The 24,411-nt window shown below is 35.4% G+C and overlaps 1 protein-coding gene across 3 annotated transcripts in view; it reads left to right on the forward strand.

Moving 5' to 3' along the window:
* fras1 (Fraser extracellular matrix complex subunit 1) overlaps positions 1 to 24,411 on the forward strand; it is a 367,570-nt gene that overhangs the window by 110,252 nt on the left and 232,907 nt on the right. For 2 of the 3 annotated variants that reach the window (XR_015935951.1, XM_088629471.1), the window contains exons 7-13: positions 1,111 to 1,194; positions 2,424 to 2,525; positions 3,492 to 3,683; positions 11,401 to 11,490; positions 14,807 to 14,954; positions 17,303 to 17,446; positions 18,684 to 18,818. Coding sequence is in view for 2 of the 3 variants with exons in the window: in XM_088629471.1 (XP_088485597.1) it covers positions 1,111 to 1,194; positions 2,424 to 2,525; positions 3,492 to 3,683; positions 11,401 to 11,490; positions 14,807 to 14,954; positions 17,303 to 17,446; positions 18,684 to 18,818 (895 nt within the window). In the remaining variant the exon portion in view is untranslated. Of the gene's footprint in view, positions 1 to 1,110; positions 1,195 to 2,423; positions 2,526 to 3,491; positions 3,684 to 11,400; positions 11,491 to 12,308; positions 12,377 to 14,806; positions 14,955 to 17,302; positions 17,447 to 18,683; positions 18,819 to 24,411 lie in introns of those variants that run through there. The other variant, XM_088629472.1, reaches the window with a different exon arrangement.

Raw genomic sequence — 24,411 nt, forward strand, 5'->3', positions numbered from 1 at the left:
TTGTTCTAATAGTCCTGATCTTCACCTAGGTGTTGTCTGGCAAACATCAGTCATGCATCTATATTCTTTTTTGAGAGCAGAGGCTTCTTCCTTCCTGACCTCGCATGTAGGGCAAAGTTGTACAGTCTCTTTCGGATTGTTGACTCATGCATTTTGACATTGACTGGGGCAAGAGTTTTGGAGACTTCCTGCAGCATCTTTCGGTCAGCTCTTAGGTTGAATTTGGTGGGTCTACCTGGACAGATTGCCAGTGGTTTGAAATTTTCTCCATTTGTAGATGATCTTTCGGAAAATGGAGTGATTGATTAAAAATTGCTTGGAAATGGCTTTAAAATCCTTCCCAGACTCACAGGCATCAACAATCTTTCTTCTGAGGGCCACAGAGAGATTTTTTAATCTTGGCATGATGTAGCCACACACCTCAGTTGCTAAGACCAAACCAGACCACAGGTTTCTGATGTTTATATAAGGCAGTGCCCTCTCAAGTTATCCTCTAATGATGTTCTAATCATTTGCACCTGTTTTAGTGCACCTGATTCTAATTTTAGGCATTTGATGCAATGATAAAGGGAGGGGTGCACTAACTTATTCCGCATAAGGAAATTGCAAAATGAGTGCAAAATGTGATTTTTCAATGTTATTTTTTTAATTAGACCACCTTTATCTATCAGTATTGTTGAAATGACAATCAATATCCTTTTGTCCTAAAATGTAAAAAAAGACAAACTTTTTCATGGGGTGTACTTACTTTTTCACACCACTGTATCTAAATTAGTAGATATCCTAAAAATCTCAGTGTAATCCTCAAATTGTAAAATGTTCCTGTGCTGTTGGGGAAATAAAACATTTCCTATGATCATTGTTATTATTTAAATTATATTAATGAGACCATAGCTCTTGTGGCCATTCCACCTTAATGCAGAATTTTCATAGTAAAAGAGGTAAATAGAGTTTTTCTTTGTTTTTCTAATATTACTTATTTAGTTCTGAACGTTAAACTTATCTCTTTTACAAAATATCTAAAACCTTTGTCAGTGTCTTTTCAGAACAATACCTCTGTGGTATTATGTAGCAACATTAACACTTAGTTCACCCATGTTTTTTTTGCAGAAGGAGAACTTTGTAATTTACCCTGGAAAGTGCTGTCCTCAGTGTGTGCCCAACTCCTGTCTGGTATCAGGGAAAGAGTACAAGGTAACCTTGAATACATTGGGCTCAATTTTTTTTTTCAACAACAAAATTTCTGTTTTTTAAACCTAAGCAGATAACAAGAAATGGAAAGCATTGAAGGTGTATGAAAACTTTTTAGAAATAAAAATTACTGATGGATCCCTTGGCGCTGAAAGCTTCTTGGCAGTCCTATGGTTCTGACAGAAATTAAAATAATTGATAAGAAATGCACTTTATTCTACAACATATTTTGGGAGTTGTTTCCAATACTTTTGTGATTTATTCCATCCTGAATAAGATTTTACAAGGATACAGAGGAACTAATCTCTTCCTCTTGGTTTGTTTTATTGCTGAAAAACTGCATACTTCATCGTTCAATTAAAAAAGTTATTTTTGCATATTATATACATGTTCCTAATAATCATTTTAAAAGCAATGGGATGATTGTTCAAAAATGTGCTTTAAAAAAGTATTATAAAAAACAATCAATATATAAAATAATATTATATAAAAGTCACTTAATAGGGACATTTTAAGCCAAGAACAGGTTCTTCTGTGTATGTAGGGTTTGAAGGGTTGTGGAAATATGTTACCCAGCCATGTTTCTGAAGGCAGTACAGTGGTAATGACAGAATGAGATCCTTGGATCAGTTAGTTACTGACTACTGACCCTTCTTGTTTGGAACCTTTATTATGTTCTTCTAGTTTCAGTCTTACAAAATTTTAATGCTTGTTCGATGTGTAATAATGTTCAAGAAATTCTGTTTTTTCCTGCACAGTAAGCGCAAACATTATTCCTGGAGTAAAACAAATGTTTAGTGATTACACTGCATACATGTTTCTGCATAAAAATCTTTTAGTTAAAAATGACTCCTTGATCAAATATTATTTTACTCGTAAAGTACCTTGTGGTACCAATTTTAATTGACAGGTACTTTATACAAATTAAATATAATTTGTAAATTCATTAACTTTGAACAGAGGCAGGTGGCAGTAATTAAATGTTAATTGGTATTCCTGCCATGCAGTATCTTTTATTCCAGTAATTACTGTAACTTTAAGCTGTTTCTTCTTGTTGATTCAACTCCTCATGCTTTCTTTATACACTGCATATTTTTTATGGTTCTTTTTATGAGTGTGTGGGATGCTGGCAAGGAATTTATCAAGTGAGAAGTGATGTGAGAAACATCTTGGTTCTCTTTGTGTGTTTTTTCTGAATTGAGTGTCCTTGCCTTGACTTTCTTCTTCTGCAGCATGGAGAGCAATGGAAAAAAAATTCCTGTACTGCATGTATCTGTGATCAAGGTGAAGTCCGTTGTCACACCCAGACCTGCCCAAAACTCAGCTGTGAGAGGGTCAGTAGAAGCTAATCTCTCTCTCCTCATACAGAATCTTCAAACACATTCTCAACCAAAGTGTTTGTCATTCTGAATTTAAAGTATTTTATTATTTTTAAAATATGGAACCATGAGTTGTTTTTTCTTTTATTATCATTCAGTTTGGAAGCAGCAGATTTTAAACTTTATTGCATTCCTTCAGAATTTGCTTTTTTAAAGTCACCCACAATTTATAATGCTGTATAAACTGTAAATTACTCTCCAATAGTGTTGGCATTGATAGTAGGAGCAATGCATGCTCTAAGACACAGAGGGGGTGTGGATTTTTCACTTCTGGGTGAAAGAGGGAATCTGCACACTTTTTACTTTCCAGAAAAGGTGGGTCTAGACACCATCCCCTGCTTGATCTACAACATCCTGGCTGCTTTCCCATATAATATTCTATGTCAATAGGATGGATAGAGAAAGAAACAGTATTAACACATTTGTTATCTAGCTCTTAGTGTAGAGCACAATATGCAAAATACAAAACAAATAAAATAATGTGATATAATTGCTGTTTTTCCTTTCTTTGTTGGTATTATTAAGAAGTCTAAAAACACCTGTAGATACACTATTGTCATTTGAAGCGAGTCCCTAATATGTGCTCTCGCTGGAAGGCATTGTTGTAACCTGTCTAACACTATCACTTTTATGGAGGTTTCTACTGCTCAGATTCAGTGCTTGTAAAAGGGGACACCATTGATGGCAGGGTAGTGGGAGTTATATTTTTGTTGTATTATTATTTTTGCACTGCAGTTTTACCAACTCTAAATCATCTTATTGTTGTATTATGCTATGTTCTTATTTTGTCCTTTTTGAATTTTGAACCAAAAAACTGGTTTACAAAATGAACATCCAAAACCATCTCTTAAGACATGCCCTATTGAAGTTAATAACATTTGTTGATGAGGAGAATAATAAACTACCTGTGTTTATGCATAGGGCCAGAACAAAGTGAAGAAAGTTGGCTTGTGCTGTGAGGAGTGTGTGTCTTCCAAAGGCAACTGCCTGTATGACAACTCTATCCATTATCATGGCGAGATGTGGAACAGTACAGGCTGCGAGTTCTGTATGTGTGATCAAGGACAAGTCCTGTGTCAGAAAGCAGAATGTGCCCGAGTGGACTGCACATGGGTAAGGGAAACTATTTCTGGGTGAACCTCCTTTAATCAAGAATAAACAGTAGCAGAAAAAATATAAATAATGCATTAATAATTTGACTTAGGGTATTTAAACTATTTTTCCAGTCACAGCAGGGCATTGATAACCACAATCAGTTGTGCACATACAAATGCAGCCATTAGAATTTGTACCAAAATTCTTGTTCACGGCAAAGGTAGTTGCGCTGAATTGCGGTATTATTCAGTGTGCCAAATCTAGCTTTTCACTGTTCAAAGAAGATACCCAGTATAATGGTAGATTAATTTATTATGTTATGTTACTTCTACTTAATATGGAATGTTAATGTGGAATCTGGTAACTAAAGGAAAATTTTGATGCGTGAAAAAAAAAAAAAGGTACACAACATTATTTCACCTTCATTTACATTTTCTGGATTGTTTTCTTGAAATCAGTCACTTGCTGTAGTCATTTTGGAAAAGATTTGATGGGCCCCTTTTAACTATGTTTTCCATGAACACTTGCTGTCATTATTGTTGTAATGGAAAATGAAAATCCTGTAGAAAATGGAAAAAACTACATTTAGTTTTTAATTTATCTCAAGCAGAGTGATGCATTTGTAGTTCAGTGGCAGAATATTCGCCTGTTATGCTGGAGGTGTATGTTCGACTCCTGGCCAATGCACACATTGTACTTTTAATAAATTGCCTCTTGGAGATAGTAAAGACTCCTCTACTAATAAAATGGAAAAAATAATATGTATATTATATTGACATTTTTATTAATTTTACATATCGCATTATGTTAAAATCTGAAATAACATTGATAATAAATAATTAACATGAATAAATATCTGTAGTGTAGAGTTAGTTAATGTTTGAATACTACTACAGGGGGAGTAGAAACCAGTTCTACCAGTTGACCAGCACACCAACAATCTCCAGGATGCTTGGAGAAAGTAAGGGAATTTAAGATGCCCTTAAAAAGATGCCTTAAAATTTCAATAGAGGTCTTTACTTGTATTTTAAATACTATTCATTAAAGCCACTATGTAAAATAAGTTTTAGAATTATAATCTAAAATAACAAAGTGACAATAAAAAGACAATAACAACAAACATCTAAGAATAGTGATGTTATAATACCAAACCAAAAATGTGTTCACATCTCTCTTAAATCCCCCTCCTCCCCATTCCCCACTTTGAGGATGAGAAAGCTGGGACACCATGCAGAGTGAGAAGGGACAAAGGGGTAGCTGAAAGGGTGAAGGAGGGATATGACAGATGAAATTTGAAAAACGAGATTCGATATCAAAAGAAATTCAGTGAGATAGGTCATGCTGTATTATGAGTTATATTTAAATTACCATCACGTTCCTAAGCATGAATATACATTTGCAGATTTAATACACAGTTTAAACTTGAAGAACAGGATAAGCTCCAAATGGTTTAATGGTAAAAACTGTGATATCTGGAGGTTAATTATTGGTCTTTCAGTTTGTGCTTCTTCACGCATCAAAGACAATAAATAGGGTGCAGGGAGGGGCTTTTTTGGACTGGGAGCTTAAATGTTAATGTAATCTATGGAGGTTTATCTTAGAGAAAAATTTTGAGCAAAGTTTGTTAGTTCTGTACAACAGTGTCCTGCTCCCATGAGGAAAATAAAACTCATACTTTTCACACTTTTTTCTCTAGGTTAGGACTTTTTATCTGATTACTAAGACTTCAGAAACTCCTGCCTAGGACTCTCAATACTCCTCTTGCAAATTGTAGCCTTCAAGGCCAATATTTGTCCAGCCCATTAAATAGCATAAACCTTTGGTGTTATGGCAAGAGCTTACTTTCAGAAAGTATTTTGCATAGAAATACAATTGCTTCTGTTCTAACAATTGACATTTTCAATTAAATATTTAACACACTTAGCTTAGTATAATTTAACCAATATGCTTTTATGCTGTTAGTTATCTCCAAATGAAAAAAAAAGTGGTGTATCTCTTTAAGAGAAATGTGTTTGCCTGGTTTTCAGAAGTGCTACATTTTGTGATGCTAAAAACAGCATCAGAAATACATTTTGTGATGCTAAAAATGGCATCAGAAACACATTAGTAGGAGAATACAATATGCCAAGTTCTTGGCAGATGGCTGTACATTTCTGTGCTTTGCTTTGTCAAATAGCTTTACTCCCTGCTTTCATTAAAGTTTTTTTTTTTCCAACAACTATCTTGGGATCTCTGATTTATATTGGTGTCCCTGTCACCCCAAATATAAATCCGTGGCTACACCACTGCTGAGAGCTGATTCTTTGTCGATTGACATGATAGAGACAACTTTGCAACATTTTGAGCAGAGGGCAGGGAAATTATGGCATTTTAATAAATCAAATACATATTTTAATGTATTCATGGCATTTTTTATGTAAAGTATGTAAACATGAACAAAGAAAACACATTGCAAAACACATTCACAACAATCTGTTTTTAGATATCCAGCTGAGTAATCTCACTTTGTGATACAGCCCTACGGTATCCTCTTTGCCATTGAAGATGTTAACTCTAGATGTTACTGCTACTTTTATTATTAATATGAATTTAATATTTAACTAAAATTTAACTATACTACGTAAAATTAATAAATAGCAAATATATTCAGTCCTGTCAGTAATATATTCAGTCAAAATAGCATATATATTACTTATTGTATTTTATTATTATAGAAATAAAATAATATAATAATAATAATTGCTTACATTTATATAGCGCTTTTCTGGACACTCCACTCAAAGCGCTTTACAGGCAATGGGGACTCCCCTCCACCACCACCAATCTGCAGCATCCACCTGGATAATGCGACGGCAGCCATAGTGCGCCAGAACGCTCACAACACATCAGCGATCAGTGGGGAGGAGAGCAGAGTAATGAAGCCAATATATAGAGGGGGATTGTTAGGAGGCCATGATTGATAAAGGCCGATGGGAAATTTGGCCAGGACGCCGGGGTACACCCCTACTCTTTTCGAGAAACCCCCTGGGATTTTTAATGACCACAGAGTGTCAGGACCTCGGTTTTACGTCTCATCCGAAGGACGGCGCCTGTTTACAGTATAGTGTCCCCGTCACTACACTGGGGCATTAGGACCCACATGAGCCACAGGGTTAGCGCCCCTGCTGGCCCCACTAACGCCTCGTCCAGCAGCAACCTTAGTTTTTCCCAGGAGGTCTCCCATCCAGGTACTGGCCAGGCTCACACCTGCTTAGCTTCAGTGGGTTGCCAGTTGTGAGTTGCTGGGTGATATGGCTGCTGGAATAAGAATTATTCCAGCAGCCAATAAGAAAATAAGATTTCCTTATTCCAATAAGAAAATAAGAATTAATTATCACAATGGGGTAATTTGTTAAAGGTTCAACCAGTGGCAGGCAAGAATTCTACCATTTAACCACCAATGCGTCACTCTGCTTGTACATGGTAAATCAAAAACTACAAGTGTTTAATATAATATATAAATGTATATCGACTACAAATAATTTAAATTAATGATATAATTACAGAGGAAGTGAAACCAAATAGACCTGAATTGTTCCAAAATGAAACAATGGGAATAAAAATATTAAATACAAACTTGCATGTAATTACAGATAAACACTAAAAACAGCTTATTATAAATCACAAACATTTTGTTGTAATTATTGTGGCTTTGTTGTGGTGGAAGTGTGGTTTCCTTATAGAAAAACCCTTTATATAATGCAGTGGTTCTCAAACTTTTTGGACCAAGTACCACCCCTAATCCAACCAAAGCATCCAAGTACCACCTACAAGTCATCATCTCATAGGAACCCCAGAAATTCTCAATGACCAACATGAGCGCATGTGCACACACACTCACACATACATATAATAAATATTATAATAATAAACTTTGTTTGATATATTAAAATGTGGCTTCTCAAAAATTTTTACAGAAAAAAAACAACACCACATAAAAATAAAAAAGCACCATTTCAGTGAGAGGGGTGAGCCTGTTTAGTTGAGCAAAGCAGATGTGAATTTTCGAGCCTTGATACAATTCACAACAGAGTCTAACAGATATTAAATCGTCAGGCATTTTCTTGACGGCAAAGGTGGATGTTGCAATGAAACCATTAATTTCTGGAGCAACCTCTCTAATTCGTGCAACTACACCGCTGTGTTGGCTTGTCATTGCTCTAGCACCGTCTTTACAAACTCTGACACATTTTATCCAGTTGATGCCATTCTCTTCGATAAATTCATTCAGAAGCTGAAATATGTGCTCTCCTGTAGTTCCTGTTGGTAGCGGCTTACAGAACAGAAAGTCCTGACGGGACATGCCCTCAAACTCGTTTCTAACGTAATCGAGCAAACTGGCCAAATCAAAGGCATCTATAGACTCATCTAATTGCAGTGAAAAGCATCTGCTCATCTTAACAAGCTCTTAACAAGTATTTATTTCATGCGCATGGGAGAGAAACACAGAGACGCTCGGTGTATTTTTCTCAAATTAACTTAGAACAGTTCTTATATTATATTTTTCTGTTATTTTTCACGCTTTCCTGTGCTCGCAAGAGTACCAGCGTTCGTAGCACGCATTTCTATGTATTCCTGTGTTTACAACTTTGGCATTGTTCCAAAATCACGCACATTCTCCTATCTCCCGATTTGCTGGAGATACAGTAGCTTTTTTTAAATACAATTGGTCACTTGCGTCCGTAGCACGCATTCCTATAGAGTGGTATAGAATTACAGAGTATCTCTTGTGTCCACTAAAGTATTAGCGCGCACTGTATCGTAGTACGTAGGCTGCGTAATTGAAACGTATAAAAATACAAAATATGAAAACCCGTCCCGATTTTTTCAGCGCACACAATACAGTTCCAGGGTCATTTGGCGTACCACCTGGCGGCACGCCACGTACCACTGCAGGTACGCGTACCACAGTTTGAGAACCACTGATATAATGTATCAGCTGCAGAGCCTCATTACCTACAGTACGCAACCTTAAGTCATTGTTTGAAAGTCATTCAAGTTACTACTACAGTGCCTTGCGAAAGTATTCGGCCCCCTTGAACTTTTCAACCTTTTGCCACATTTCAGGCTTCAAACATAAAGATATAAATTTTTTATTTTATGTGAAGAATCACCAACAAGTGGGACACAATTGTGAAGTGGAACGAAATCTATTGGATTTTTGAAACTTTTTTAACTAATAAAAAAATGAAAAGTGGGGCGTGCAAAATTATTCGGCCCCCTTGTGTTAATACTTCGTAGAGCCACCTTTTGCTGCGATTACAGCTGCAAGTCGCTTGGGGTATGTCTCTATCAGTTTTGCACATCGAGAGACTGAAATTCTTGCCCATTCTTCCTTGCAAAACAGCTCGAGCTCAGTGAGGTTGGATGGAGAGCGTTTGTGAACAGCAGTTTTCAGCTCTTTCCACAGATTCTCGATTGGATTCAGGTCTGGACTTTGACTTGGCCATTCAAACACCTGGATACGTTTATTTGTGAACCATTCCTTTGTAGATTTTGCTGTATGTTTGGGATCATTGTCTTGTTGGAAGATTAATCTCCGTCCCAGTTTCAGGTCTTTTGCAGACTCCAACAGGTTTTCATCCAGAATGGTCCTGTATTTGGCTGCATCCATCTTCCCCTCAATTTTAACCATCTTCCCTGTCCCTGCTGAAGAAAAGCAGGCCCAAACCATGATGCTGCCACCACCATGTTTGACAGTGGGGATGGTGTGTTGAGGGTGATGAGCTGTGTTGCTTTTACGCCAAACATATCGTTTTGCATTGTGGCCAAAAAGTTCGATTTTGGTTTCATCTGACCAGAGCACCTTCTTCCACATGTTTGGGGTGTCTCCCAGGTGGCTTGTGGCAAACTTTAGACGAGACTTTTTATGGATATCTTTGAGAAATGGCTTTCTTCTTGCCACTCTTCCATAAAGGCCAGATTTGTGCAGTGTAAGACTGATTGTTGTCCTATGGACAGACTCTCCCACCTCAGCTGTAGTTCTCTGCAGTTCATCCAGAGTGATCATGGGCCTCTTGGCTGCATCTCTGATCAGTCTTCTCCTTGTCTGAGCTGAAAGTTTAGAGGGACGGCCAGGTCTTGGTAGATTTGCAGTGGTCTGATACTCCTTCCATTTCAAGATGATCGCTTGCACAGTGCTCCTTGGGATGTTTGAAGCTTGGGAAATCTTTTTGTATCCAAATCCGGCTTTAAACTTCTCCACAACAGTATTACGGACCTGCCTGGTGTGTTCCTTGGTCTTCATGATGCTCTCTGCGCTTTCAACAGAACCTTGAGACTATCACAGAGCAGGTGCATTTATACAGAGACTTGATTACACACAGGTGGATTCTATTTATCACCATCAGTCATTTAGGACAACATTGGATCATTCAGAGATCCTCGCTGAACTTCTAGAGTGAGTTTGCTGCACTGAAAGTAAAGGGGCCGAATAATTTTGCACGCCCCACTTTTCATTTTTTTATTAGTTAAAAAAGTTTCAAAAATCCAATAGATTTCGTTCCACTTCACAATTGTGTCCCACTTGTTGGTGATTCTTCACATAAAATAAAAAATTTATATCTTTATGTTTGAAGCCTGAAATGTGGCAAAAGGTTGAAAAGTTCAAGGGGGCCGAATACTTTCGCAAGGCACTGTAGCCTCTTTTTTGTTTTTTGTATTTGCTTTTAAATATGATGTGTTTTAAAGCCACTGTATATTATATATACAATTAAAATCTAAAAATAAATGATTATTTTCTAATAACTGTTTATACACAATTACGTATTAATTCTGTGTAATTAAAAAATCTCTTAGTGTTCATGTACAATATCATTAGCTCAGGAAAGCATTAATCGGCTAATAAACATTTAATTCTCAATTAAATATTAAAATATTAATCTTAACTAAGTTTAATTTGTCAGCTGCACACAGATGTTTTACATTAAGGATTCACTTTGACACCTTTTACAGGCAATTTTACAGAGTGCAGTCCTGCATCAGAATATTTGAAAATAAAAATTGTTTTTATGTTGAAGTGTTTGCCATATAGCCACACATCTCACCTGACATCTTCTCCTTTATTTTAATTGGCTGCATTTTAATTAAAAAACTCTCAACACAAAGATACGTTTATTAATTTATTTTGGTAAATATATTTTTTCAATATACAGTAATTTTGCTAAGGTTACAACACAAAAGGGGATCTGATTTTTTTTACATTTAGAATATATAGATCAGTAGAATATGTAATGTTCTTAAATACTACAAATATGTTTTTTTTATTATGGGCATTTGATTATTTTTGTTATTTTTTAATTTGATTAACATAAACCGGCAATGTTTTAGAAATGGCTTTTTAACGTACAGCAAAATTAAAAACAAGGCATGTTATTGGGCATAAATTACAAACTGTGCAGTTGTTTTTTAATTACTTTTCTTTTGCCAACTCTCATTCAATTTTCATATCTCTGGAATATAGTTTTCAGTTTTGCAATTATTCTGGATCTATTTAAGAATAATAAAGTTATGATAAGTCACTTCAAAGAAACAAACTGCAAATGCTTTGTGCATGCAAAGCATTAAATCAATCAAAGTAAATCAATTAAATTAATTAGTTTTTAATGTTTTCCTTTTATGTAAGACCTTTGTAAATGCTGACCTTTCACCTGTCTGGTATTTGTAATTAGTAGAGAGAATTGGTCTTATTCAACAGGGAGAACAACTGGTTCACTTTCCAGGAAGATGCTGTCCAGAATGCACGTCGATGAGCAGTTTCTGTGTGTATAAGGAGCATACCAAAAAGGTAAAGAATTGTCGCAATAAATAATTGTGTTTGATTAAATGAAAATCAGATATAGTGGCTAACGTTAAACATATCTGCTCTCTGTGTCTCCAAAGGTGTGATTCTGATCAAATCAGAAACTCAGCATAGGCACATTAAGTGATGTATTTAACCTGGTGGCTGCATGGCCTTGATCTTTAATGTGGAAGTGGTCTGTCTTTACTGCAAAAGCATCAGTAAGAACAGCAAAACAAATACTACTAGGTAAAACATAGTACACCCTTTCATTTTGTCTACTGCTAGAAGCAGATTTGTGATTATGATTAAGCCTAACCCTTTATAAATAAATAAAGGGTTAGGCTTAATGATTTCTACGTACAAGAAAGAAAATGTACAAGAAAGACAGTTTATTTCAGCCGTGCAATGTGCATTTGAATATTAATGTTAATTGAATATGTGTCTGCCCATTTTTTTCTCAGTGAAGACTGTTAATGCTGATACCATGTTTCACAACCATGGCCTAGTAGACCCTTTAGCTTGTCTCTGCTAGCAGGTGATTTTAAAGAAGAGGTTGCAGACCAGGGTGTTATAAGATCCTGCTGAAAAAGGTCAACATTAAGTGGTGTTTATCCAGCTCCACAAATTAACATTTATCCAGCAGTGAAGGGGCAAGACACATTAATTAGCAGTTCCACATAGCTGAAGGCAGACCATGACTAAATAAAGAATTTAAATCACACCTTTAACTTATAAGGCAATAAAATATTTAAACATTTTATTATACTTGAAGCTTTCTTATTCTTCTTATTGTTATTATTATTATTGTTGTAGCTAATGTTAGATCCTGACCAGACGGAAATAAGCTGGCAACATTTTGAGGAAAGAAGGGACATATTGCATGGTTAAGGTTAGTTTAGTGAAAAAGTACAGATGCAGCCACTCAGAACACATGTTAAAACTCTCTGCTGCGTTAGAGGTAGTACAGTATGTCATGGTGTACTTTGCTATGTGGTTCACTGGCCAAAGACAATCAATAGGTGGCACTTGTGGTGCATTAGATGTTAGTGAAATGATTGCTTCGTTTTATCTGTTTCCCTACTGTGCATCTTTAAATCCATGTAATATGAAATATTAATATAGAATAATGCAACCAAAATGTAATTGTGGTAATGAACAATATAAATAACAGAAGTATAATGTATTTGAACATCATAAACAATAATTTATTGAATAAATATAGATAATGTATACAACTGGTAGTGGTATCTGAAAATAAAAAAAATAAAGTACACAACAGTATTCCACCTTCTTCATAAACATTTTATGTGTCAAAGTCTTTAACTTGGTCACTTACTGTGGTTATTTTGAAAAAGTTATGACATGCTTGTTCTAGCTGTATAACATTTATATACTTTAGAAAAATGATTTAAGTTATAATGTTTATGAATAGTTGCTCTTGTTATTGTAAAAAAGTAGTAGTGATTTTACTGAATCTGCTTAATAGGAACTATTATTGTGCAATCATGTAAGTAAAGAAAGTTTGGTAGCTTAAAATAAAAATATTTTTAACATAATGATATGAATTTATGGATCTAAATATAATATATTAGTAATAATATTTATAATGCTGGTAGTAAACTTTCTTATGTCTATTTGTAAACATCTGCATTGATTTCTTTAGCTCTTTCACTTGTGGTTATTTAAGATACATTTTGACATGTTCATTTTAACTACATTATGTTGTCGTCATTGTTGTTAGGGACAATGAAACACTCAAAGTTTGTTATGTTGCTTACCGAACCCAGGCAATGCTTAGGAATGGTAAAGTGGTAGCCTATCACTTAGAATGTCTCAGGTTCAGTTCTTGGTCATGTCAAAGGTTTTATTTTTAACAAATAAAACTTCTCTAAAAATAAAATACTAAATAATATGTATACTCTTTTGACATTTTTATTATTTTTATATATCACAAAATATTAATATAATATTTGTAATAAATTAATAACATGAATGAACATGAATGAGTAAGCAAACTACTGGTTTACAACAAACCTTCAAAAATTATATATATGTTTTGAATTATAATCTTGAATAACATAGTTGTATTAGAGACACCATTGAAGCAATTTTTTTTCTTCAAAAATGGACAAGGCTAGGATCCCCTGTAGAGTGAAAACTGCAAAAAAGTGGAGGAGGGGTGGTAGCTAGGCTTCTCTGTGAGCCTTCGCCTGGAACTTGGCTTGCATTTTGCCATGGCCCAAAACGTCAGGACCGCAGCTTATCGGTTTCTGTACATCTTGAGATAAAAGCAGCACAAACTACTTTCTACAGTACTTTCTGTGATATATATATAACTCTAATCTTATGAGATGGTATGGTCTCTTTAAAATAGAACATATTCATATTTACAATTCCACACACACATCACATAAAGTCATATCCACACATATGTTTGCTGAAACCATCATGTACAAGTCAAGGAACTGCAGTATGGTTGGTATACTGTATACATGTACTGTATAACTAGTACATACAGTATGATACTGCATGGTTTCAAAGCCACAACAGTACAGTATGTGTGAAATATATTTTTCAAATTTTTAAGATGTAAACCTGTAAAAATCACATTGCATTCACAACAAGCAGTAATAGTCAACTATTTTTATATATGCAGCTGAGTAATTTGTGTTTTATAAAACAGCCCTGTAATGCCCTGTAATGCAATGTAATTAACACTCCCAGTTCTGTGTTAGCAGCATGGGAAATAACAGGCTGGATACAACTTTACAAGCTCACTGATAGTTTCATTGCCCTTTTCATTAAAGTGGAGTGTGACAATCGTGTAGGTAGGGACAGAAAGTGGAGAAATCCGCTGGACGCAGAGAAAGGATTCATGGTGTTAATTTTATCTAATTGCTCTACATTTGTGGTTATTGTCTTGTTTAGCTGATTGGTTACATTTTAATTAACTTAAAGCCAGTGCAATAATTCTTGAATTATCATATGAGAGAGGGTTACTTATGTCTTTTAACCATACATACAATATACCATAGTACATTCTGCAATGGTATAGTATAGGGGTGGAGTTTGTTATATGTGAAGTTGTATAATTATTGAATAATAATATAGAAGTTCACTTGGTAGTTTATAGTGGTTTATAGAGCCCTATATTTGATTAACTCTTAATGAAAATTGTGCATTCATAATTGTTCTACTAGGGGATGTTGTCTGACCTCCAAGGGGAGAAGCACCTTGCTGTACGTTTTTAGCATATTCTTGACATGTCATCAGTGTTTGCTTTGTACTAGACAGCTGTGTGATGTTTCTTTCTTACCAGAACCTGGAGAAGTGGCAGGATGACCCTTGTAAGGAGTGCGAATGCAGGGATTCTCAGGTGATCTGCTACCAGCGCTCCTGCCACACCTGTCCTGTTGGCACATTGGCTGTGCCTGTAGAAGGGGAGTGCTGCCCAGAGTGCCTTGCTGGTTAGTAAAAAAAACTAAATGTAGATTCCAGTGAGTGTTTGGAATGGCATTTTCTTGGCAGTTCTTAAGGCAAGTAGAATTGTGACTTAAAATGGATTGTTTCAAACTAACTAGACATTTGTGGGAACGTTTACGTGGTTATTTAGTGAATGGATATTTTAGTAAGATGCACAAATGTCTCTGTTGTATGTGTATGCATATACACCTATTGTTCAATAAATCAAAACAAAATAAATAAACAAAATAAAATGACAAAAATATTCTACTAAAAACAAAGGTACCAAACAAATTATTGACTAACTTAATTTGGATTTTAACTTTTAAAAATATTTACCTCAAAAATAAAACCTGTTGCTACCTTTTTTTTGTTGTATAAATGAAAAACAAAACAAAACTAATCAGACAGAAGGGATAAGCACATTCTTTAAATGCCACAACTTAAAACACCTAGTAATTTTGGCATGTGAAAAAGACTTAAGTGATTGTGCATTTCTGTGATTTCTTAAATTAAAATTATATATGGAAATTGCAGTGCAACTTGTAATATTAGGACAGTAAAATGAAATGTGTTGGTTTTGCTGTGTACTAATGAAACCTGTTTTTCAGTGTACATGTGTAGATTTTCAAATTTAGATTTAATTTTTTTTTCTAGGTATTACTTTGCATACACATTTAGCCACGTTAGAACAGTTTCATTTGTTCAGACACCATCGTTTATTGAAGTAGGATCTGATCGATCTGAAAAAAACATGATGATTTCTATTGGTGTAGGAGGCTTTACTGCAGATATTTTGCATTGCAGTCAAATACCAAAATTTTTCATGAAACACCATGAAAGTCCTTTATACAGTACACCCAAGCACACTTATCACAATGTGAAGTTTTAAACCATCCCCAATAATCTAATTAGCACCCAGTGTGCCTAGTACAGGCCATGTCTGGACCTCTACTGCTAGGCCAGATGATAATAGAGTACCTGCGTAGTCCTGTCTACAAGCTAATACTATGCAATGATGTGAAATCATAAATAGTGTAGTAGTCTAAACTTCAATTCAGTTCTTCTAAACTGGTTCTAGTGCTTGGATGTCCTAATACATTTATAAGTTAAATCGGAAATATTCACCCCAAAAATATATCACATTTTGTACAATTACAAATGATAAAGAAGTTAATTAAAATATTATGTTGTATGTATGAAATCAAATTGAAGTGAGTGAATACCTTTGCAAGGCACTGTATGTACAGAGAACTGCTTCAATATTTTCCAGTAAAGTAGAAAAATAATAGCAGAATGGTGTAAGAGTTTCTGGAGGCAATCTTAGGAGGCATTTTTTTATGTACTACAAGGGATGCTGTGACCGACTCACAAAAAAATATTGCATTTCTCTGTATTCTAAGTAGACCCCGATATTATGTCAGTATGATATTTAGAAAGATGAACCCCCATGCACAAGGTTTATTGTATTTTGGAGTTGTTTAACATTTACAGGTCCTGGAGCCCTTGTTAAGATAGGAGGAGTCATTAACTCATTAAATTCCAGGAGATTTGGCCAAACTCTTTGTTTCCTCTGCCAAGCAGCCTCAAGCCTGTCCAAAAATGGGCTTTCCAGCATAGCAGTGAGCCAAAGCATTCACCCAAATCAATAAACAAATGGTTATCTGCACACAAAATAAATATCCATCTCAGTCTCCAAACCTCAGTCCACTTAAATATTTGTGGATTAAATTCACAAAGGCATTACAAATGGAAACTAAATTTGTGTGGGCTTAGTACAGTTCTGCCTGTATCATCAACTTCCACATTCCTCCTCCCAGAGCATCAGAACCTATTCCCCTTTCAGAAGTGCCAGAACATCATACTACAGTACAAGAAGCATTTTGTCAGTATAATCGTTGCCAGAGGAAGATTTATTAAATACTGACTACAGGGTTGTAAATGAATGCTACCATAATATTTCTGGTCTTTACCTGTAACAACTGTAACTTTGCTCTGTGTAGTGTCATTAAGATTACAATATATCGTTTTAAAGATTTTTTAAATCTAAATGATATCCATTCTATAAATAATCCAGTTTTATGGATTGTTTTGTTCCTAATTTTGGGGGGCATGATTAAATCTGAAGGCATTGTATATTAGATATCTAACTAGACATTGAATTTTATTGTCAGTCATGCCCTTGTACCTTATTACACTGTTTCTACTCATTGTGTAAATATCAAAGTTATATTTCAGGATCTTGTTTATGTAGATATGGTTAAGCATCATTACTTTTATCATGAATTGAAAAAAGGAAGAAGAAGGAAAAAGGATGTTAATGTTCTTTGCCATTTTATAAATTTGTTTTCAGTTGAGTGTCATTCTGATTGTCTGACCTGCTTCCAGTCCCCTGACCACTGCAACAGCTGTCGAAATGAAAGCTTATTACTTCAAGGTGGCCACTGTGTCCGGACGTGTTCAAGGGGATTTTTCAAGAATGGCAGAGTCTGTTCAGGTACATAGAAAATCGAGTTAATGCAGTACTGTTCATTGAGCTGTGAGTTTACATTTTCCTTCTAGAAATGTTACATGAAAACTAAATTAATGGCAGATATATTGCTACATGCCTTTCCCCGTTGACTGCAATGTACTGTTTCCAGCCTGCAATTCACCAGAAAATGCTGAATACATTCCAATGCTATGAAGCTTTCTTTTGAGATAAGGCTGATAGCTTTCGAATTTAGCTGCTGCATTTTCAGAGTGAATGAGCGTGGCTGCTGAAAAATGCATCAGATTAGGTTTGAAGCATTATATTAATGTGTAAATTGGCTGAAGAATCAATGTGGTGAAACTGTTTCATGGCCTGCATGAGGAGTACCAGGCTAAATGGGCATTGTTTTCTGAGACTGTCACCTCAATATGGAGGATAAAGAACAGAGGCTGACAATTATTGAAATTGGAGTTGGTTCATATAGATAACTATGTTTGAATACAATAAGAATGTTTATAAAAAATAAGAGGCTCTGAAAGATAGTGACAGCAATGGAGTGCTGTTAGTGTAAACAAGGGAGAGTTTGTGAAAGCTTACTTATGGTTTTAATAGTTGCAATACTTGTATTTGTTCTGTGAAAATGAAAAATCTAATGTGATGTAAGTTGTTATAGCCCTAGCCACTGAGAACATTAATTGCAAAGACAATTTTGTTGCGTCGTTGCGGAGAATTCCTTTAATTGAAATAAATGCATAAAACTTGCTATTCACTGTAGCTTACTGTATTGGGAGCTGTGCAGTTTGATCCAGGAAATTGGGATCTGTGTTAATTCTTTACAAAATTATTAGTAAATGCTGTCTCATTGTTTCAATATACTGATGAGGCATCAAATCTTTCCAACAGTATACAGATGCAGCCATCTAAAATGCACATCAAAACTCATGTCTGCAGAAAGCACACTCTGCTTTGCCAAAGTTACATCCAGCATAGTTCTTTTTGCTCTTCCCAACTCAAAAAAGATCACTAGATAGCACTTGTGTTGTGTTAAATGTTAAAGGGATGCCACACTTGTGTTTGCGACACCTGCCTTGGTGCCTACAAAACGCCTTGTGCATTCCAGATGGTTGCATCTGTACTGGAGATATATTTGATGTACTAAAAAGGGTAAAAGGATAATGTTCATGTTAATTCTGTGGGTTTTGTAACCTTGTCTAGTTAGACTCAACTCGGTTATTTTCAATGCTTGATTGTTTCTGTACAGCCTGCAAGGAAACTTGTGCCACCTGTGACAGTGAATTTGAATGCACCTCGTGTGCAGAGTCCTTGCTGATCAGAAATGGAAAATGTGTAGGATCTTGTGGAAAAGGATTTTATCAGGAACACACGCATTGTGCAGGTAAGCAGATTTTTTTTTCGAAGAATTGAATAGAAATAATATAACTTATTTTATGATTCTTTAGAATTGTTGTTACAAATGGGGGTAACAAAAATAGTGAATAACAGGTCTTGACCAAGTAGATTAGTCAATAAGTAAAATAAATAATCATAGCCCCTAACATGTAAGGATTTTTTTCAGAATATACCCGAGCAGTTGGTATACTAGAGGCAGGTAAATTATTTGTTCTCATGTTTGATCTTTGGTGAAAAGAGTAATAATTCAGGCACACTTTGTTAAACAAGTATTTAAAAACAATGACCATACATACTACACACAGCATAAACATACAATACACGTTTCTCTATGTACAGTATGTACAGATAAGGTATTACCTTGTCTGTACATTTCCTAACATTCCAATCACCCAGAAAACCTGCTACTAAGTATTCTACTCTTAAATAATGCCTACAGAGGCCAAAATACAGATAACATGCCTTCTTAACTAAATAGAAAACAATCTATGATTAAATCTCTCTCTAACCCAGATACCAGAAAATAAATGGTATCTGTAAATATACCCCGCGAGCAGGAAAGGCTGTTTTTAACCAAGGTATTCTTCACTATTCTTCACTTCCCTAGAAACACAGAATAGAAAACTCTCTTTAGCAAGATTCAAATACTTTGCTCTAATCTGTTTTGTTTGTATAATCTTGAAGAAGTGACTCTCACCTGTCACAAGCTTCAGGGTCTGTCTCTTTCTTGTCCCCTTTTTTTCTTGTCGTCTGTTTTTTCTCTTCTCTTGGCATTTGTACCAGACTTTTGTCCTAGAAATGCAGCACATCACATTGTTGGGATTGCTACAAGTAAAGCTTTGTTGTAGGATAAGTATTAACATATTGGGTAAGATGGTTGAAATTGCTGCCTCGCAGCACTGGGACCCTGGGTTCAGTTCCAGGGTGCTATCTGTGTGAGGTTTGTTTACTTGTTCTCCCTGTGTTTGTTTTGGTTTTTACCGGGTGCTCTGGTTTCCTCCCATAATCCAAAGACATATTGGTACAGATGCAGCCATTCAAAACAAGCAGGCGATACCGCATTATTTTGCGGTGCGCTTGACGCGGTATACCGCAAGTTACGGTATTAATACCATATATTCTCAAATAGAACCACATAATACCGCAAGTAAAATAATATAACCATAATTTCCGCAAGGTGGAGCTAGTAAAGCTCAACCTCTCATGTTTGAGCTGTCGCCATCAAAGTCTTTACCGAAAATATTACTAATAGTATTTATAATGAATGACCTTGGACAAGCTGTAAACTCAAAGTATTGCCCTGGTCCACATTTTTTTTTTCATTGACCGTCTTTGTAAAAGTAACACCACATCATTTCGTTGATCCAATCACGCATTTGTTTCCAATCATGCAAAGTACAGTAATTTTTTAGAATCTCCGATTCACCATGCCTTTCACATGCTCATAAAAGATATTGATTTAGGAACATTAACATTACTGTATGCAAAACTGTACTGTATACAGTATGTACAGATGCAGCCATTCAAAATGGGTGAGGTATTTCGCGGCATACCGCGACACGCCCACCGGGGTATCACGCGGTTCACGTGTGTCACGTGACTAACTATCCGGCGTCGCCTTGTAAAACCGCCAGGGGGAGCTTAACCTCTCATGTACAGCATTTGAGCCTTTAATTTTGAACTGTGTATTACAGCATGTTAATCATCAGTCATTAAAATGTTGGTATATTTTATGAAAGCAAGATTGCTCAGTTGGACAAAAGTACACAACCTAACTTTATCAGAAATATTTATGCATCAAAGCCTTTACTGAAGATATTACTAATTGTATTAATAATGGATGACTTTGGACAAGCTGTATACTCAAAGTATAATTTCTTTAGCACATTTGTACAAGCACTTGGAATCTGTCCAAGCCATACTTTGTCAGGCATTTCGTTTTACTTCAACGGGCATAAAAACTTCCTTGCTTTTAACAGGGCGTTTCATAATTTCTAACTACGAAAATGATTTAAAATGCGACACCTATCATGAAAAGAAAAAAATACACACCAGTATTCCATTTCTCCCTAAACATTGTAAGCTTCGAAGTCTTTAACTAACGTGATACCGGAGTCAACAAGCATACTTTTAGAATTTGATTTAAAGGGAATATAATATGGAATCGTTAACAAGATGTTAACAGTGAAAAAGGTATTTAGAAATGAGTTATTTCAAGATGAAAAAGAAAACATACACGAAACATGGTTTCATTACGACCAGAATCGGTCTTGAGATATTTTTAACTTGATTTACAGTATTTGAGAGGTATGTCTTAACACCGATACTACAGTGCTTAAGTACTGCTCACGTATATGTTTCTAGGTTTATATTATGCATTTCATACGGTCAAATTACTTTTGAGCAACTAATAAGAAGCGCGAAACGGTATGCGTTTTAGTTTCGTTTTGTGCTGGAACCCGTGGATTGATTAGAGATATCAAGTACATACAAGTCATTTTTTAAATGTTGTAGTTCGTCTTGAAAAAATGTTACGAGTACATCATCTATCAACAATTACACAGGTTCTGTTTCCATATTGCGGATTTTGGTTAGGTACAGTATTATCAAATCCAGTGGCGCTGTGTGTTACTTTACTGATTCCCAATCTGTGATTGAAACCTGTAAAACCGGTTTAATTCGTCACAGCCAGCACTCTTCAGGTGTGAGGGTCTTCTGCTCAGAATGAAACGCTAAAATGTTTGTGTATATTCTAATGGTAGTGGGGGCAGGGTGTGTGGGAACAGGTTTGTTTTTCACACCTGAAACATTTTCTCTGAAAGGATTTTCTTAGCAGTTTAACCGATCTTGTTACAGTTTACTATTATTAACCATATTAATTTTAAGTGCTTAATGTAAAATCTTGTAAAAATATATTTTCATTGTTCAAATATACATTAAGTCTGACTATCATATAATAAGTTAAATACAAAACTAAAGAAAAAATAGGGTTAAATATAATTCAAAATATTTTGCTAACAATGTTAACTGTTTATGAATAATAAAATGTATTAACTAAGGAGTAGGATGGCACAGTTGTTAGCATGTTTTTTGTTTTGTTTCTTTTTCATAAATACAACAGTAGTACCTGATGTCTCAGCGCCTTTCAAAATTAAATTATGCATGCAAACCTGTGAACTAGAAAGATAACTAAGATATCCATCCATTTATAATGGTGGCAAAGTGGTTAGCATTGCTATCTTGGAGCACTGGGGTCCTAGATTCAATTCCTGCCATCCTGTGTGTGTGGGGTTTGCATGTTCTCTCTGGGTTACATGGTTTTTCTCCGTATGTGTGATATGACTCCCTCTCGCACTCCAAAACATACTGGTAAGTTAATTGGTTTATGGGAAAACTGGCCCTGGTGTGTGTGTGTTTGTGTCTGTCTGTCCTGTGATGGACTGGCGCTATGTCCAGGGTGTATTCTGCCTTGTGTCCGTTGCTTACTGGGATAGGCTCCAAATCCTCAGTACTGGATAAAGAGATTAGAAATAGATGGACTATACACAGTGTTAGAAACCCACTATGAAATGGCAGCATCTCACTGAGAATAAAATATTTTATAGTGCTGGCCTTTCCACCTCTCTTGCACATCAGTATCCATACCTAGTTATTTAAACAAATTACCTCTAATTATAAACATCTTAATATGCTGGCTCTGTGGATCCGCATCAGCTATGTTTGCCCATTCCTTCAATTCATGTGCATCCAACACAAAGTTCAATACTAGTAACTGCACAAAATCTAAAATACAATCCTCATTTCAGTATCTATGTAAACATATAGTCTGTTAACTTCATCATCTTCATCAAAAGTATGCCTAACCCCATTAGGAAGTGTTCTTGTTATCAGTGTATTCCTTAGCTTTCCCAAAATTATCTTTTTCTTACCAACATCTCTAGTCTTTTATCCTGCAATAACTCAGCCAACACTTAAATCCCCAAAAGCTGCTTGTGTTCATTTCTTTAAATCACAAATATCATGTGTAAATACTGGCCATTTAATACTCTGCATTGTGGGATAATAGTTTATTTTAAAGGGAACTAGAGAAACTAAGAACTAGAGAAATTAAGAAAGGCTTTTTTTTCCTAGAATTAATAAATGCACATCCTGTTCACTGGGGAAATTAAATCCACACTGAGCAATCTTCAATATGTTCAGAATATGACAGCGAGAATCCTATCAGGGATGCATTACACCTGTTTTCAAGTCCTTGCACTGGTTACCTATCAGGTTTCGAGTCAACTTCAAATTCCTCATCCTCATTCTGTACCTACAGTATATGGCTTATCCGTCTACTCCCCCACCTTTGTCTGTCTGACTCTGGTCTTCTAGCTGTCCTCAAGAACATCTACATTCTGTGGGTGACAGGGTCTTCTCCAGCTGCACCCCAGAGCTCTCAATTTGTATTCCCAGTGATATCAGTCACGTACCCTGAGTGCATTTAAATCTAACCTCAGAACCTTTCTTTTCAGAAGACTTAGTGTCTGTATCTGCTTCATTTTCTAATTTTGGTCGCACCTCTAACTGCTTGTCTTTCTTATATGTATTTACTTTGTAATCTGTGGTCCTTTTATCTGTTTTTACATCTACCATATTGCTTTAAGATGCCACCTTTAATGGTAATATATAAAATAAAGTTTTTTATTATTGTTATAGGGAAACATGATCAGATTTTCCCTGGTTCAGAAAAAAAGATCTAAAGTATACTAGTTTGTCACTCTTCTCATTCCCTTTGCTAAATGACTTTTCATACTAATCTGATCAATCTAACTGCCAGTTTTCTGTGCTTTCTCTATCCTGCTAGATTTGCAATTATTCTGAAAATTTTCATCTTGAAATAACTCATTTCTAAATACCCTTTTCACTGTTAACATCTTGCAGCAACCCTGTGACAAAATATACACTTAGCTCAACCTGACAGTTCATCCTGCTACCAACATTAAATAAAACAAATCTTAAGATTTCTATATTTATGTCTTTATTTAGTGGTTTCATTAGTGACAAACGCTAAACTTTCTTGGAAAAATGTATTTTATGTGTTGCGGAAAAAACTGACTTGCTTTAACAAAATATGTTTACAAGTCCTTTCACCTGGCAGTTTACCTAAATGCCCAACTATCTGAGAAGCCCTCCATGAAACCATAGTTGCTATTAATTCATTTAGGGCTCACTGACAGAATTGCTGTTTTTTATGCATGCTAATTTCTGATTCCTCACTCTGTTTCATGTTTATAGATAAGACTATTGATCGCGAAGGGAAATTGATGTACATGTTTACATGTTCTTTTGTAACATAGACCTTTTTGTGATTTTTTTGTATATCTAAGCAAGTGTTCCTGCATCCCTCTTCTGCACTATAGGCATGGCTTTTATTCTGTTTGCTCCATTTCTAAAACGTTTTGCTCATGTGCATTTTTGTATTTTTTTACACCTCTAGCACTTTAACGTCCTGAATTTTCATTTGCCTTAATTTGTAGAATGAATTTGAGTTTTAGCCTTAAAAATCTTAAGTTTTCACTATCTTTTGTTTCTTGTCC

This window comes from Lepisosteus platostomus, chromosome 4, assembly GCF_059453375.1.
Source record: "Lepisosteus platostomus isolate fLepPlt1 chromosome 4, fLepPlt1.hap1, whole genome shotgun sequence".
Lineage (NCBI taxonomy): Eukaryota > Metazoa > Chordata > Actinopteri > Semionotiformes > Lepisosteidae > Lepisosteus > Lepisosteus platostomus.